Raw genomic sequence first — 15,777 nt, forward strand, 5'->3', positions numbered from 1 at the left:
AAGTAAATGACAGCTCATAAAGCACATTAGGGACTTGATATTTAAGAATACTACAATCCGCTGACCCTGATCAAACTAATTTTAATCATAAATACAAATTTAGTCTGTGATAAATTAATACAAACTACATCCATAATATTGTTACTGCCAATCTGGTCAAAATTAATGGCAATTCATCAATATTGATATCAATTAACATCCTAGTCTCCAGACTATAAAAATACTCCGAAATACTCAAGTGGAGAAGAAATATACAAGGATAGTAACAGCAATTAGATAGGACAGCTATCAGGAAAAACTGACTTTTTTTTAAAAGAAAAGGAAAGACTTAGGTGACCTGAGACCCTCTTGTGACAAAAGTGGCAGTGTTCCTACAGCTGGACTAGGAGGCCTAGGTTCAAGTCCCATCTGCTTCAGAAATGTGTAATAACATCTCTGAACAAGTTGATTAGGTTTAAAAAAAAGTAGCCATCTTTAAAATTATGAATCGGTTCGGTAAATTGATGTGGTGAGCACATTCCCACTTATGGGCAAAACAAATAGCAAATTACCATGAATGCTGAGAACCAATCCTGGAGTTCTGACAAAAGGTCATCAAACCAAAATGTTAACTTTGTTTTTCTCTCCACAAATGCTCTCAGTTCTAATGCTTTTTTCCAGTACTTCCTGTTTTATATTTTGTTAATATTCATTGAAAGGAAGAAAGAGCTTTAACTTTAGATACTTCCATGTCAACAAAGTCTGCAGAGGGTGACAAATTATAAACAGGAGACAGAATCAATTTTTTTTTGTGGTATTAGATGAGGGAAGACTTCTGGGTAAGCTACCTGTTACTCTAGAGCAAAACAACAGGATTTTAAAAAAATATTTCTACCTGAATGTGGAGATGACAATTTCGTTTAACAAATAATCAGATAGATGACAACTTTGACAACACAGCAGCAATGTCCGAGTCAAGGTTATGTGCACTGGCTATAATGGGGTAAAATTACTATCAACAGTTATGGTTTTATATTCACGTAGTAAGCCAGATAATTATTCCATAGTTGGTAAACTGTGATGTCGCCTTAATATCTGTGATTGGGACATTGACCATTGTATGCTCCATGGTCTATTCTGACTGACTATAATCGCACACTAGAAACACATTTTTAATTTAACTATCGACAAAGCCAAGTTAACCCTCATACAGCCCTAGAGAGGACATTAAAATTCTAAAACATATATGGCTTTTTATATTACAATATTCCAATAGTTTTATGAGTTGACGGCACAGGGTGAAAAGTTAGAAAATATAAAACCTACATTATGTAGTAAATTTTGAGAAGTTTTTTGTTTCAGTAGATGGAAAGTGAAATAATTTTTGAGGAGACAATTTTTACATATAACTCGACGTAATTTTTGTGGTTCTAAAACAAAAATGCATAGGCTTGCAGCAATTATCTCAAATTGAAAGTTGAAGGTTTGTCAGTGATCACTGGTGACAGCAATCACTTGTTAGCATGATGCCTAGGAAATTCAATATCATAGGTCATGGATTGTGGGTCCTTGCTTGGTTGATGAGCCCGATCCTAGAATTGCATCCTTAAATACACATTTGGCAGATCCACCCCACTAACCTCCACATGCATCACATCATCCTCCGCTACTTCTGCCACCTACAAACAGACCCCACCACCAGAGAAATATTTCCCTCTCCACCTCTATCAGCGTTCTGGAGAGACCATTCCCTCTGCTACTCCATCATCAGGTCCATGCTCCCCACCAGCCCACACATCACTCCTAGCACCTTCCCCTGCCACTGGAGGAACTGCAAAACCTGCGCCCACACCACTCCCCTCACCTCTGTCAAAGGCCCTAAAAAATCCTTCCATATCCTACAGAAATTTACCTGTACCTCCACCAATGTGACCTACTGTATGTGCTGCACCCAGACTGATCTCCTCTACACTGGGGAGACAGGACGCTAACTTGCGGACCGTTTCAGAGAATATCTCTGGGACACCCACACCTACCAACCCCACTGCCCCATGACTAAAACTTCTACCCCTCGCACTCCGTCAAGGACTTGCAGGTCCTGGGCCTCCTCCATCACCAAACCCTTGCCACTCCACGCCTGGAGCAAGAACACCTCACATTCTGCCTTGGGACCCGACAACCATATGGTTCAAGGTGGATTTCAAAAGTTTCCTAATTTCCCCTCTCCACACATTATCCTCGTCCCAAGCCATCAAACCCCACATTATCCCAGTCCCAAGTCACCAAACCCCACATTATCCCAGTCCCAAGCCACCAACTCGGCACCGCCCTACTGACCCGTCCATCCCATTCCCATCTATACGTTCCATCCTCCTCTCCGACCTACCACCTTCTCCCTCATCTTTATCTACCTATCGCTTTCTCAACTACTATCCCCCCCAAGCCCACATTCATCTAAGGAAGTTGAAAACATTGAAGGCAATGCTTCCTTATGCTTCTATTTTCATTCGTATCAGTCCAAGGAATTTCAATGAAAAAATGTATCCTCTTCAAAGTACTTTCATAGTGCTGACATTAAATCCTTCCAACCAAGATACTTTTTCTGACAGTCAAGTCTCCAACTATAACGTGCAATGCTGCAATGATTAATACTGCACCTGTCTTGCTGCGGCTGAGGCTTGCTTTCCATTGCGGTAACCAAGGATGGTGCTAATTCACATTGTTTCTCCACTGATAAACGGGGATATCCCATCTTGATATATATTATTGTAAAATTCTGGGATGTGAAAAACAACACAATTTGTTAAAGAGCATTTTATAAAAGCATTTTGTAAGGAGTGTGATACCATGTTGATAAACTTTTCTTGAATGTAATAAGTATCATAGTCACCCCACTACAAAAAGTTATAAATGAGTAGTAAAGAAGAACTGCTCTTTTCCATAGAGTCCAAGCAATCTCACTTCCAAAAATTGCAATAATGACAAGAAACTAAACTTTTAAAAAATTCTGCTGGCAAATAAGGCCAGCATCAGGTATCCACCAAGTCAGGGATATCACAAGCATTAACCTCAAGCCCAAAGTAAAACCACTGGGTCAATGATAACCATCAAATTTTCTCCCTGTCACTTCTCTAATTTCCTTCCTTTTTTACAAAGTTCATTCATGGGCATCATCGATAACTATTTGCCCACCACTGGTAAAGATGGTGACTTTTCTCTGAGTATAGTTCCTCTGTTGTCAGTAACCTCTGGTGGCAAACCATAGAAATACCATAAAACACAAAGGTCATTTGTCCCATTATCTCTGTGCTGGCTCTCCAAAGGCGCAAACAGGACTGCATTCCTTACAGTTATTCTTCACTTAAAAATGAAGGCACTTAAATTGGAAGGCTATTTGACTGTAGAGGGAATACCTGCTGAACCTAATCACATTCACAACCAACTCAAGAACACAAAAATTAGGAATAGGCCCTGGTACTTGAGTCAGATTTGCCTTCATTTAAGATCATGGTTAATCTGATTATGGTCTCAACTCCAACCCCACATCCCCATCGCATTACCCTTGATTCCTTTGTTGATGATCAATCTATTGAACTTAGCCTTGAATGTATTCAAATATCAAGCCTACACTGCTCCTGGGGAAGAGAATTCTACACAATAATAAACCTTTGAGAGAAAAGCATTCTCCTCACTTTTGTCTTAGATGGAAAATCCCTCATTTTTAAACCGCGTCCCCTAGTTCTAGGCTCCTCCTTGAGGGAAATATCCTCTTAGCATCCATCCTGTCAAATGCTTTTATGCACCTGATGTTGATGTAACCAATTACTCCAACATTTTTTAAACATCTATAATATATAAATTAGGGAGGTTACATTTCCTAATTTCCCCAGCTGCTGCACAGACCTAATTAATTGGTGTGCAGCAGCAGCTGGAGAAGGCCTAAGTGAGTGTGTTGGCACAACGATCAGTGATTATGGATCTTCGAAGCGGATGAGTGGCTGGTAGTTACTCACTGTGACGAAGGAAACAGCAGCAGGATCCTGATACTGAACCAATAGTGTTTCCACTGGTAATTGAATTTTAGGTCGACTCTTAATACGCTTGTTGAGATGAACTAACAGTTCCATGACCTGAATTTGAAAACAGAGAAGCTGCTTAATTTACTGTAACTATTACTTGCATGTACATAAAACATTTGCTTCTTACACAAATTTAAAAAATCATAGAGCTAGAAACAATCTGTTGATAAGTGGGACTAGGTACTGTTACTGTTTCAAACTTACTGACGAATAATGTTCAACATAAAAGCCATAGCTGCTGGTCTTTGCACAAAATGAAATCATAAGTTGCAATTAGGAGCAGGTACAATCAAATAATTTTTATATTGAAAATGATTTTTATTGAAAGGGTTGAAAGCATACAAGATGGCTGAATAGTTTGATAAATTTTCATAAACTGAAAATTGCAAAGTCATAAGAAAGGAGCCGGCTGTCTGGATGCAGCCCACAGACAAGGTTCATTTAAATTAGTGCAAATGTTTCATCCCTGAACCATTCACAAACATCCAGATGCGATCTGTTATTCAGGTAAGTGTGGGCCAAGCTATTCAACTCAATCATTTTGGACAATAGACGCCAGCTGAGAATGGGATTCCACCCGCCACATAATCTAACATTTTAAACAACAGACCTAGAAATGCAGGTTCCCCAGCTTGATAGGACAATATTTGGTAAATGGTCTGTTTGTAAATGGACGGCATGTGATAAACTAACCATTTGTATTGAAACAAACTGCTTTTCCAGTGTCAAAGAGTCAAGATCAGAAAGACCATAGGTTGGTAAAATTAAGAAGATAGTTTGCACTTCCTCATTCTCTCCTCAGCCATTCCATGGGCCTGTGTCCTGCTTATGTACAACCACCCAAATACCACAAACAATATCTTCAACAGAAACAAAACAGCTGCTGATTGCAGAAGAGAGGGATCATCCGACATGTCTTTGAATTGACTCAAAGCAGAAACTGTCCAATGAAGCAATTTGCAATATCTGTATACCACTGATCTTTTTGGACTCAATTTAACCTACGCTCCCTGCTCGAAATTTACATTTGTATGTGAGACTGTCTTGAATATATGAGAATTAAAGCATTTCTAATGCTTTTATTTAGCTCGGAAATTAAGTACAAATTCTAATTCCTTGTTGGTGTGTTTCATATAGTGAATAACAAACATTTAAATTGATAAACAAATTATTTTAAAACCATCTGTTGCTGTTGACTGTACAATGGAAAGAGAGGGAAGCTATTTAACCCCAACATACCATAACACAGGATGCATGTATAAGTCATGGATGGCTGTTAAATATACACTAACTGTGTGAATCAAGCTGCAAAACCAACTGGTAACATGGCTATTAGGTTATTAGACCAGCGATACTAAGGATTATCAATCCAGAGAAAGTGAAAGGAAACTGAATAATGGCAGTTTGGAAATTTTAATTCCATTAAAAATTTCTGGAAACAAATTAGTACCAGAATTAGAAGTGGCCATGAAGCTATTGGATTGTTGTAGAAATCCAACTGGTCCTCTAGTGTCCTTTCTGAGCCATTTTTACCTGGTCTGGCCAAGTCCTGTTGGTCTGAATTGCTCTCTAAAGTGGTCTAACAATATACCCAAAAATAGGCTACTGGAAGTAATCTTATCATTTCATGGACTGCAGCAATTTAACAAGAAATCCCGTCGCTACATTCCCAGGGCAATAATGACTGGACGATAAATGATATCACTGTCATTGGCACAATGTCTCAATGCTGTACTTTCTATCTTGTTTTAATGAATTTCATTTGTTGAGAAAAAGAAACTGGGGACAAGAAAATCTAAAAAGGAACATCTTTGTACAATAACTGCGTGGGTCCTTTCCACAAAGTGTTGCTAAATCTCGTTCGTCATCATGCAATATTTCATTAATTAGTCACAATAGGGATTACCTTCTTTCAATTAACATTAATACAAATGGGGTGGCATGGTGCCTCAAAGCACCAAGGACCCAGGTTCGATTCCATGCTCAGGTGATTGTCTGTGTGGAGAATGCACATTCTCCCCATGCCTGTGTGGGTTCCCCTCGGATGCTCCGGATTCGTCCCACAATCCAAAGATGCGCAGGTTAGGTGGATTGGCCATGCTAACTTGCCCATAGTACTCAGGAATGTGTAGGTTAGGTGCATTAGTCAGAGGTAAATGTACAGGAATGAGTTTAGGTGGGATACTATTAGAGGGGTCAGTGTGTACTTGTAAGGCCGAAAGGCCGGTTTCCACACTGTAGGGATTCTAAAAAAAACTTTCAGAGGACAAGTTTTTCTGATAAAGTACTATATTGGTCTTTGCCAAAGCCACAGTATATCCAAAATCCTTTACTGAACTAAGATCTTCCATTTTTAGTGAATCTGAAAAGATCAATGAGGCCATTTATGTATTGAACCACGGGAGATGGAAGATATTCAGATGAATATTTTGGGTCAGCTTTTACTGTGGAGAACGAAATGGAGGCGAGAGAACATTACAGAAGCGACAGTGCAGGAGAGGTCTTTGAAAACATAAAGGTGGAGAAATCTTTGAGGTCTGAGTGTATCCCAGGATGTTGTGGGAAGTTAAGGAAGAAATTGAGGAGGTCCCAGCAGAAATACCTGTATTATTTATAACCATGGATGAGGTGACAGAGGATTGGAGGTGGCTGATGTTGTGCCTTTATTTAGGAAAGGCTATATGGAGACGCTTGAGAAGTGTAGACTCCGAGCCTTACATCGGTGGTTGGTAAGTTGTCGGAGGTGAATCAGAGAGATAGGATTAATATACATTTGGAGAGGTAAGGACTGATTAAGGATAGTCAGCATGGTTTTGTGGGAGGGAAATCGTATCTCTCAAACTCAATAGAATTTTTTGAGGAACTAACCAAAATGATTGATATGGGTAGAGTGGTAGAAGTGGTTTATACGGACTTTAGTAAAGCCTTCAACAAGGTTCAGCATAGTAGATTAATTGTTAAAATTAGATCACGTGGAATTCAAGGTGAGCTTGTCAATTGGAAACAAAATTGACTTGACAGCAGGAGACATAGGGTGACAGCGGAGGGTTGATTTTGGGATTAGAAGTCTGTGACTAGCGGTGTTCCACAGGGATTGGTACTAGGTCCACTTTTGCTTACTATTTGTATAAATGATTTGGATGAAAATGTTGGAGGCTTAGTTAAAAGTTTGCAGATGACAGCAAAATTGGTGCTGTAGTGTACAGTGAAGAAGGTTATCTAAGATTACAAAGAAATCTTGATCAATTTGGTAAATGAGCTAATGGAAGAGTAGCAGATGGAGTCTGATTTGGATAAATACAAGGTTTGTTTTACCAAAATGCAATACAAGGGCAGGATTTATACAGTTAATGGTAGGGCCCTGAGTAGCGTTGTAGGACGGAGAGACCTAGAGGCTCAGATACATAATTCTTTGAAATTAGCATCACAGGTAGACAGGCTTGTTAAGAAGGTAGTTCGCATGCTTGCTTTCATTGCTCAAGTCTTTTGCGTATAGGAGTTGGGAAATCATGTTGAGGTTGTACAGAACATTGGTGAGGCCTCATCTGTAGTACTGTATGCGGTTCTGGCACCCTGTTATAGGAAGGTTACTATTAAACTGGAGAGGGTTCAGAAAAGTTTACTAGGATTTTGCTGGGAATTGTGCGTTTGAGTCATAAAAATAGGTTGGATAGGCTGAAACCTTTTTCACTGGAGCATAGGAAGTTGAGGGGTGATCCTGTACGGGCTTATGAAATCATGTGGGGCACAGATAAGGTGAATAGCAAAGGTCTTTTCCCGAAGGAGTTCAAAACAAGAGGGCATATTTTTAAGATGAGAGGAGAAATATTTGTAAAGGACATCAGGGGCACTTTTTTTTACACAAATGCTAGCCAATGCAAGTAGCGGCTGCAGGTACAATTACAACATTTACGATAAATACATTAATAATAACGGTTTGAAGGGATATGGGCCAATGGAGGCAAATGAGACTAGTTTCATTTGAGAACATGGTCAGTATTGTCTAGTTGGACAGAAGGGTCTATCTCCATGCTGTATTAACTTCTACAGTATTGAAAATGCCTTACAGACTTAGTCAATCGACAAATGCACAGATTAAAGTAACCATTTTTCATTTTGGAGTTGTATCTTTCATTTTTTTGGAAAACTGAATAGAACCTTCTCATCCCCAATTTTACAGGGGTGGTGGTGAGGTAATGGTAATTTCACTAGACTAGCAAAACCTGCGCCCACACCCCCTCCCTCACCTCCATCCAAGGCCCCAAAGGAGCCTTCCATATCCATCAAAGTTTCACCTGCACATCCACCAATGACACTGGTGAATGTTATTGTATCCGTTGCTCCCGATGTGGCCTCCTCCTTTACATTGAGGAGACTGGACGCCTCCTCGTATCTCCGGGACATCCGCACCAATCAACCCCACCACCCTGTGGCCCAATATTTCAACTCCTCCTCCCACTCTACCGAGGACATGTGGGTTCTGAGCCTCCTCCACCGCCGCTCCCTCACCAGCCGACACCTGGAGGAAGAATGCTTCATTTTCTGCCATGGAACACTTCAACCCCAGGGCATTAATGTGGACTTCACCAGTTTTGTTATTTCCCCTCCCCCCCACCTTACCCCCCAGTTCTAACCTTCCAGCTCAGCACTGTCCTCATGACCTGTCTGCCAGTCTCCCTTCCCATCTATCCACTCCACCCTCTCCTCTGACCTGTCACCTCCATCCCCACCCCCATTTACCTATTGTACTCTTTGCTACCTTCTGCCCCCCCACCATTTATCTCTCTACCCTGGAAGCTCCCTGCCTCCATTCCTAATGAAGGGCTTTTGCCCAAAACATTGATATTCCTGCTCCTCAAATGCTGCCTGACCTTCTGTGCTTTTCCAGCATCACTCTGATCTAAACTCCAGTAACCCAGGGGCCCAGGTTAATGTTCTGGGGTCATGGGTCTGAATGACAACTAATTGTTATAAAGACATATCTGATTTAGTAACACTTTTTTAGGAAATCCGCAATTCTTACCCTGTCTAGCCTACATGTTTCTCCAAGCCCAGAGCAATGTTACTGACTCTTAACTGCCCTTTGGGCAATTAAGAATAGTCAATAAACTCTGGCCTCGCCCTTGATGCCTACATCAAAGAAGAATGAATAAGAAATTACTTGATCTGATTTAGAAAGACTAATCACTTGTGTGGGACTTCAAACCTGATACCCTAGTCACCATTAAGACCATCCATTTCCTAGACGCCTATTTCACCATTACTGACTTTCTTCTCTGTATTTGAGGGTTAAAGTTCATCTGCAAGATTGTTTTTGGCAGTCTATCTCACATACCTGTCTCTAGCAAGCTTCAGTAGCCCTGATCTCCAAAGGTTTCAAAGTTAAAATCTTTCTCATCTGCAAGTTTGTCCGCAGTCTGATCTCTTACTCTATCACTGCAAACTTCTTCAGATCTATTCACAGTAAGAAAACTGAAAAATGATCAAGCCCAGTTCCTTGATTAATTTTCACAAATAGAAACAGGTAATACTATTTAAACATAAAATGTTAGACTATAACTTTTAACAACAAAGAGTGTAATATAAACTTACTTTTTTACGCACTCCTTCCTGAACACTAGATAGCTTTAGCAGAACAGGAGGAAGAAACTTTGAGATTATGTTTTGCAGTTGCTCATCTGTTTCAGCAAGGCCAAGGCGCATAAAGACTCGTTCAAGTTGATCTAAAACATATGAAACAAAATTCAGTACTTCATACAATATAGGTCACTAATTAGGTACACTGTTTACAAACAGACTGCAGATAGCTCTTGGCTTAAATAGCTTGTAATGTCAATTTTTTCCAAAGAGGTTGAAATTCATCTTTTGATAATGAAAAATCCTTTGTCATTCAAGGAATCTGTCACCTGATTAATTTCTGATCCGAGGATTGCAGGGATTTTGACAAATTAAAGATATTTGGACACCATTTCAAGATTACTTAATTTAGGTTTAACACAGTAATCTGCAATTTGGAATGTTTGGAGGTGGGGGTGGCAAATCATTTCTGGATTTCAGAATTTTCTACTTCATAAAGTTAGAATGCCTAACCACAAGTATATGAACCAGGTATAAATGTATACATAAAGTGTGCCAAATTAAGACATTTAATGATTTTGAAATTTATTTTTCTGAAATATGGCTGATCCTAGATGTTCTAATACACATGGTTGCAGAATAAACAATATGCTCCTTTATAAATGTCTTTTAAGACTTGCAAACCTTCACCTTCTTCATTTGGAAGACACTTCACTTCCAGCTATTTCAAGTTCTCACCTTACCCGTAGTCTGTATTCTGATGCTTCCCATATGTGATCCATTTTAAAACACACACCCACATCTTTCCACCCTGCTTCTCTTGCTTCCCAACCTTTTGGTCTAGTTGGAAATGCATGTTAAACAGAGTGGTCAGCCTGGGTTCAGAAGCAGAAACACAGCAAGTTTAAAACCACTAGTCACCTTCCCAGCAGCCATAAGGAATGCCAGTTTTTCCCCACACTGAGACACAGAAATTGGTCATTCACTGAGTTATACATGCCTGTGATCATGCACAAAATCTGATAAAATCTTGTAGCAAACCTTGGCCACCAATTGTTTTAGAACCTCCTTGTCAGTACACTAAGGCCTTAATCTGCCAAAACTGACAGTCAGTATGCAACAACCATGATTAAATAAAATCATGAATCGGCATCTTCGCTCATCAAAGTGAAATTTGGACCTAAAATATCAGGAACCACATGGACAACCTTGACAGTGACAGCAAGCCCCATTCACCCCACATGTCGAAGAGTTTGCAGACTATCAGCCATCTCAGAACTCACTGAACCTGAGTGGAAGAATTTCAAGGAACACCTCAAGAAGGTGGTACACTTGACTACCTCTTGGTGTGTCAAATTAGTGCATAAATATCCCAAGCAGATTTGGCACTCATTGCTACAAGTGTTTTTAAAGCTTAGCGAGAAGTTTGGGCTCATGGTCAACTCTTTGCCATTTGTTTCCAGGGCTTTTGCAGCACTGAGTGTTATGTCTGAAAGTGGCAAGGACCTGCAGAAAAAAATCCCAGGCAGATGCTCTGGACTAAGGATGTTACAATTTGTGTACAAATGTACAATGTTAAATCAAGTGGTGTGCAGATCAATTTCATTTCATGAGCAATGTATTATTCTGTGACCGAGACAGAGCTAGTCTCATTAAGATTACAATTCCTATTTTTAAAATAAACAGGTTCAAAAGTAAACTAGATATTAACTGTTTTTGGTCAGATACTACAAATTGGAACATGGTGGTAAGTTTCAGACAGCATGTCAGAATTAATCAGCAATAAAGCAAAGGAAAAGATATGGATCGTGCTGTCTTTGCATGCTGTACATATTTAGATGATATCAGTGAATGCTGTGCAGCAATAATCACTAAGGCAATTAATATATGGTTTTAAAAGCATCATGTTATAAACGTAATAAAATATATTATTTCGATATGTATGTGGAAAATATTATTTCCCGTAGTCAACTCCTGGCAGGGAAATAAATTTACTTCACTCCTGTAGGGCAGTTACATAAATAAATCTGTGCATGTGCCATGCGGGGGAGGCAGTTGAAGAGAACAGCTGTTTACCTACAATATCTATTGCGCAGTCTGTCTGATCTTTTTAGCATTCACAATGTGATGGGAAAAAATATAACTCAAAAACAACACCTAAATCTTACTGCAACTGTACTTCAAAGTCTTATTCAGATATTTAAAGTTAAAATGTGTGTTGAAAACTTCTATATACAACCGCCCGAAGCATAATTAATTGAGCAATCTTTCCAGAACTCCCGAAGCATAATTAATTGAGCAATCTTTCCAGAACTTGATTATATAAATGTAAATCTTATTTTTTAACAATAGTTTACAAAGCTTATCATGTTCTCAAAATGCCCTAAAGCAATTCACAAACCCATTACCTTTGAATGCTGTTACTTTAAGGCAAAGTGGCAGTCAATTTGCAAACAGGAAAATTCACAAATGAGATAAAACACCAATTATTCTGCTAGTGACACTGGCTGAGAGAAATGATATTACTCGAAATATGATGATGGAGGAAGAGGGGCAAATGAGGTGTATACTGTCAGCTAAGTTTATACTCTTAAAGGATTAGATTCCCCACAGTATGGAAACAGACCCTTTGGCCCAACAAGTCCACACCGACCCTCCGTGGAGTAACCCACCCGGACCCATTTCCCTCGGATTAACGCACCTAACACTATGGGCAATTTAGCTTGGCCAATTCACCTGACCTGCACATCTTTGGATTATGGGAGGAAACCAGAGAACCCAAAGGAAACCCACGCAGACACGGGGAGAATGTGCAAACTCCACACAGTCGCCAGAGGCTAGAATCAAACCCAGGTCCCTGGTGCTGAGAGGCAACAGTGCTAACCACTGAACTACTGTGCTGCCCCAAAAAGTAGAACTTTCTGTTGCAGATAATCTTGCCAGATAATACTCATCTGTCTCGCATGCAACTGTTCCATGACTGTCTTCCAAACATATTTAGGCTGACCCCTTTTTGTGCTGCCCTCAACTTTGTCTTTTACAAAAGGTCTCCATAGCTTTTCAGTTCTGATCTATTTTCTGAAATGATGACATTTTTTCTGGATGTCACTTTTAGAATTCTTTGTGATCTGAAATTTCAAGTGCTTCTCCACTCATCTTTTGGAGTAAACACGAACATTTTGTTTTTTTTTAATTCACTTATGGAATGAAGGGCCAGCATTTATTGTCCATGCCTAATTAATCAAGGAACAAGTCAGCCACGTTGCTGCAGGCTTGGAATCATGCACGGACCAGGCCAGAGAAGATGGCATTTTCCTTCCCTCAATTACCTGACAAATTGACACTTATTTCATGGTCATGGACTCAATTCCAGACTTTTTATTGAGTTCAAATTCCACCATTTGCCATAGTGGGATTTGAACCCAGGTCCCCAGAACGTCACCTGGATCGTTGGTTTAGTAGTCAGGCGATATCACTGGGCCACTGTACTGATTGGAACTCATTGACTACGAGGTCCTTGATTGGCCCATGTTAACATCCCCAATCAAGAAAGCCCTGGCTGTCCACATTAACAGGAGTTCAAAACTGGCCATAAACAGGTCCAGACAGCGGGTGTAGAGGGGCTTGTTATGGCTGATTGCCTGCCCCTCTTCCGTGGTTACGTACAAGCTTGGGTGTCCCTGGAGAGGGAGCATGCGGTGTCTACCAACACCTTTGAGCTGTTCCGGGAGAGGTGGGCACCGCAGACAGTGAAGTGTCTTATTTCCCCCTCCAACTCTATTTTGATTTAACCCCTGCCCTCCCCTTCACCTTTTGATCATGCAGCATTGCCCTTTGATGAGAGGGGCATTGCTTGTCACTTTCTTCCTGATGGTGGAAACTGAATAAAGATTTGTACACCTGTTGTCTTTCACTGTGCCCCACACCAGCACAGACACGCCATGGGTGCTAGGGAAAATATAAGCACTATTGCATGGGGGTAAAGTTGAGAGAGAAAGAAACAAACATAATATAACCAGGAGATTTCAAATCACCTACATTCAGGCGATTGATTCTGAACTGGCTGGCCACAGCCAGTGAATTGTATATGAGTAAAAAAAACAAAAAAAAAACATGAGTTCAGGGACTGACTGAGCTGCCTGGCCACAGCCAGTGTATTGTGCACAAGCAAATAAAGGATGACATGGTGATGGAATACCGGTCTCTGTGCAGTAATTTCAGCCATAATCTTCCCAAATATGGCCAATGTATGTTTTCGCATTCACTTTTCAAAGGCCTCTACTTTCTTCTGCACATCTTTACACATTGGCTTGGTTTCTGATGTATACAGATGTATTAAATAGAAAACAGAATCTTCAACTTCCCAAAAGATGATTTGAGCATTCAGGTTTGTACTTCTGCAGTGAGCCTAAAAATCCAAAATCAGATATGTTGAGTGGTAGCCTGCTACCTCATGTGGATCTTTCCTTGTGTAAACTACTGTCTTCATCACTAGTTCTTCCTCTGGGAAACAGGTTAGAAGGGCCAGAAGTTCTTCTCTTAGCCATCAGTATTCGTATATTTATAAGTTAGCTACATGGAACAGAATATTTACCCTGGAAAGGCTGTGTATACTTGAAAAGAGTAGACTATACCAGTGTCAGCCATAGAGGTAATACAGAAATTCAACTGGGCTCAGAAGACTAATGAAGCTACTCAAATTTAGCCTTTGTAAAATACTTTATAGCCAATGTCTTCCCAGTAATCCATCAAACGAATATGATAAAATCCTAAGGCATATCAAGATGATATTGGGAAGACAGTGGCTCAACTCCCAAGTAGTCCCTTCAGAGCATTCAGAACAACGTAGCAATAATTTTGAACATGCAGGATGGATTAATTAAAAATGTATCTAATGTCTCCTCTGACACGATTGCAATGAATCAGGAATTAAATAAGAGTTAACACTAACCCATGGAAGAAAGCCTAGCAGGATCAGTTTTAATTGGAGACAAGTTAATATTTCCCATCAACTCACTAACAGAACTCATTACCTGAGGAAAGTCTCTGGATGTGAAGACTTCTCAACTTACAGCAGTTTTAACAGGTAGTGAGGGCACTTCATTTGTGCTTAAGTTTTCACCTTAGCTTATTGGAAAATGAGAAAAATGTTCTCACTTCCCCATTTTCCTCAGAATAGAGCAGCTACTGAGAAACCATAATTAATTCCCAATCAATAAACTGAAAATTCACTTGTGATATCCTGGAGATTAAAATTAGAAATACAATGAAAAGCAATTGTGTACTTCTCATAAAAATGAGGTTTTCTGCTGGTGGACCAGCTCTTGAAAGAGTTCTTCTACCCAATGAAAAAAGTAATCATTTTTGTAAGCTCAGATAATGAAGAAAAAGTACATGAAAAACACAACATTACTTAGGTGTCTAAACATTTGAAATGACTTATTTCTACAATATATTTAGCATACCAAAAGTAAAAATGCATTCGCAGTTTGGAAGTTTTGTTTACAGATGATGGTGCAGTACCATGGAATACCAGTGTCTATCAGACTTTTGATATTGACAGCCATGCTGCCAGCCAGTCATCACAGGTCAATCAGAAAGAGTGAGACAGCCCCTAAACCCAACAGGTAACACAAAGAACACAGTGCATCTGGATAACACAATAAATTGCTTAAGTGAAAACAGAAATCAAATTATCTGCCATATTTAGTTAATAATACTGTATTTACATGATGTGGAACTAAAGATCAGCCTTATAGAAAACCCTGCTTGAGTTTTAAAGATAATTGACACACTCCTATTACAACAAAAACACCTTTGACAGCAAATATGCTTTGAGGTAACCTTGCAGAATAAATGGCCCAGGAACAGCACCACTCCAACATACGCATCAGGTATCCTGCTTTAATTCTGACAAGGAAGAAGTGACTCCTGCCACATATTTTCATCTCTATTGGCACTACAGATTCATCATTAATGGCAGAGCATCAAAGGCCTATAATGTGTAAGTTTATGATTTGGCCTTAATAGAAACAGTTAGATGTGGCAGTACAAGAGTAGATTTCAGTGCAGAAAACATCCATGGTAACGGTAATCTCAAAATGAACTAGTTAATGCAATGTAAGTAGACAAATGGATTATC

The 15,777-nt window shown here is 39.7% G+C and overlaps 1 protein-coding gene across 2 annotated transcripts in view; it reads right to left on the reverse strand.

Moving 5' to 3' along the window:
* ecpas (Ecm29 proteasome adaptor and scaffold) overlaps positions 1–15,777 on the reverse strand; it is a 109,808-nt gene that overhangs the window by 82,296 nt on the left and 11,735 nt on the right. For both annotated transcript variants that reach the window (XM_060839377.1, XM_060839385.1), the window contains exons 2-4: positions 9,651–9,781; positions 3,993–4,109; positions 2,637–2,755 (exon numbers count right to left, since the gene is read on the reverse strand). In XM_060839377.1, the coding sequence (XP_060695360.1) occupies positions 2,637–2,755; positions 3,993–4,109; positions 9,651–9,781 (367 nt within the window). The remainder of the gene's footprint in view (positions 1–2,636; positions 2,756–3,992; positions 4,110–9,650; positions 9,782–15,777) is intronic.

This window comes from Hemiscyllium ocellatum, chromosome 2 (genome assembly GCF_020745735.1).
Source record: "Hemiscyllium ocellatum isolate sHemOce1 chromosome 2, sHemOce1.pat.X.cur, whole genome shotgun sequence".
NCBI lineage: Eukaryota > Metazoa > Chordata > Chondrichthyes > Orectolobiformes > Hemiscylliidae > Hemiscyllium > Hemiscyllium ocellatum.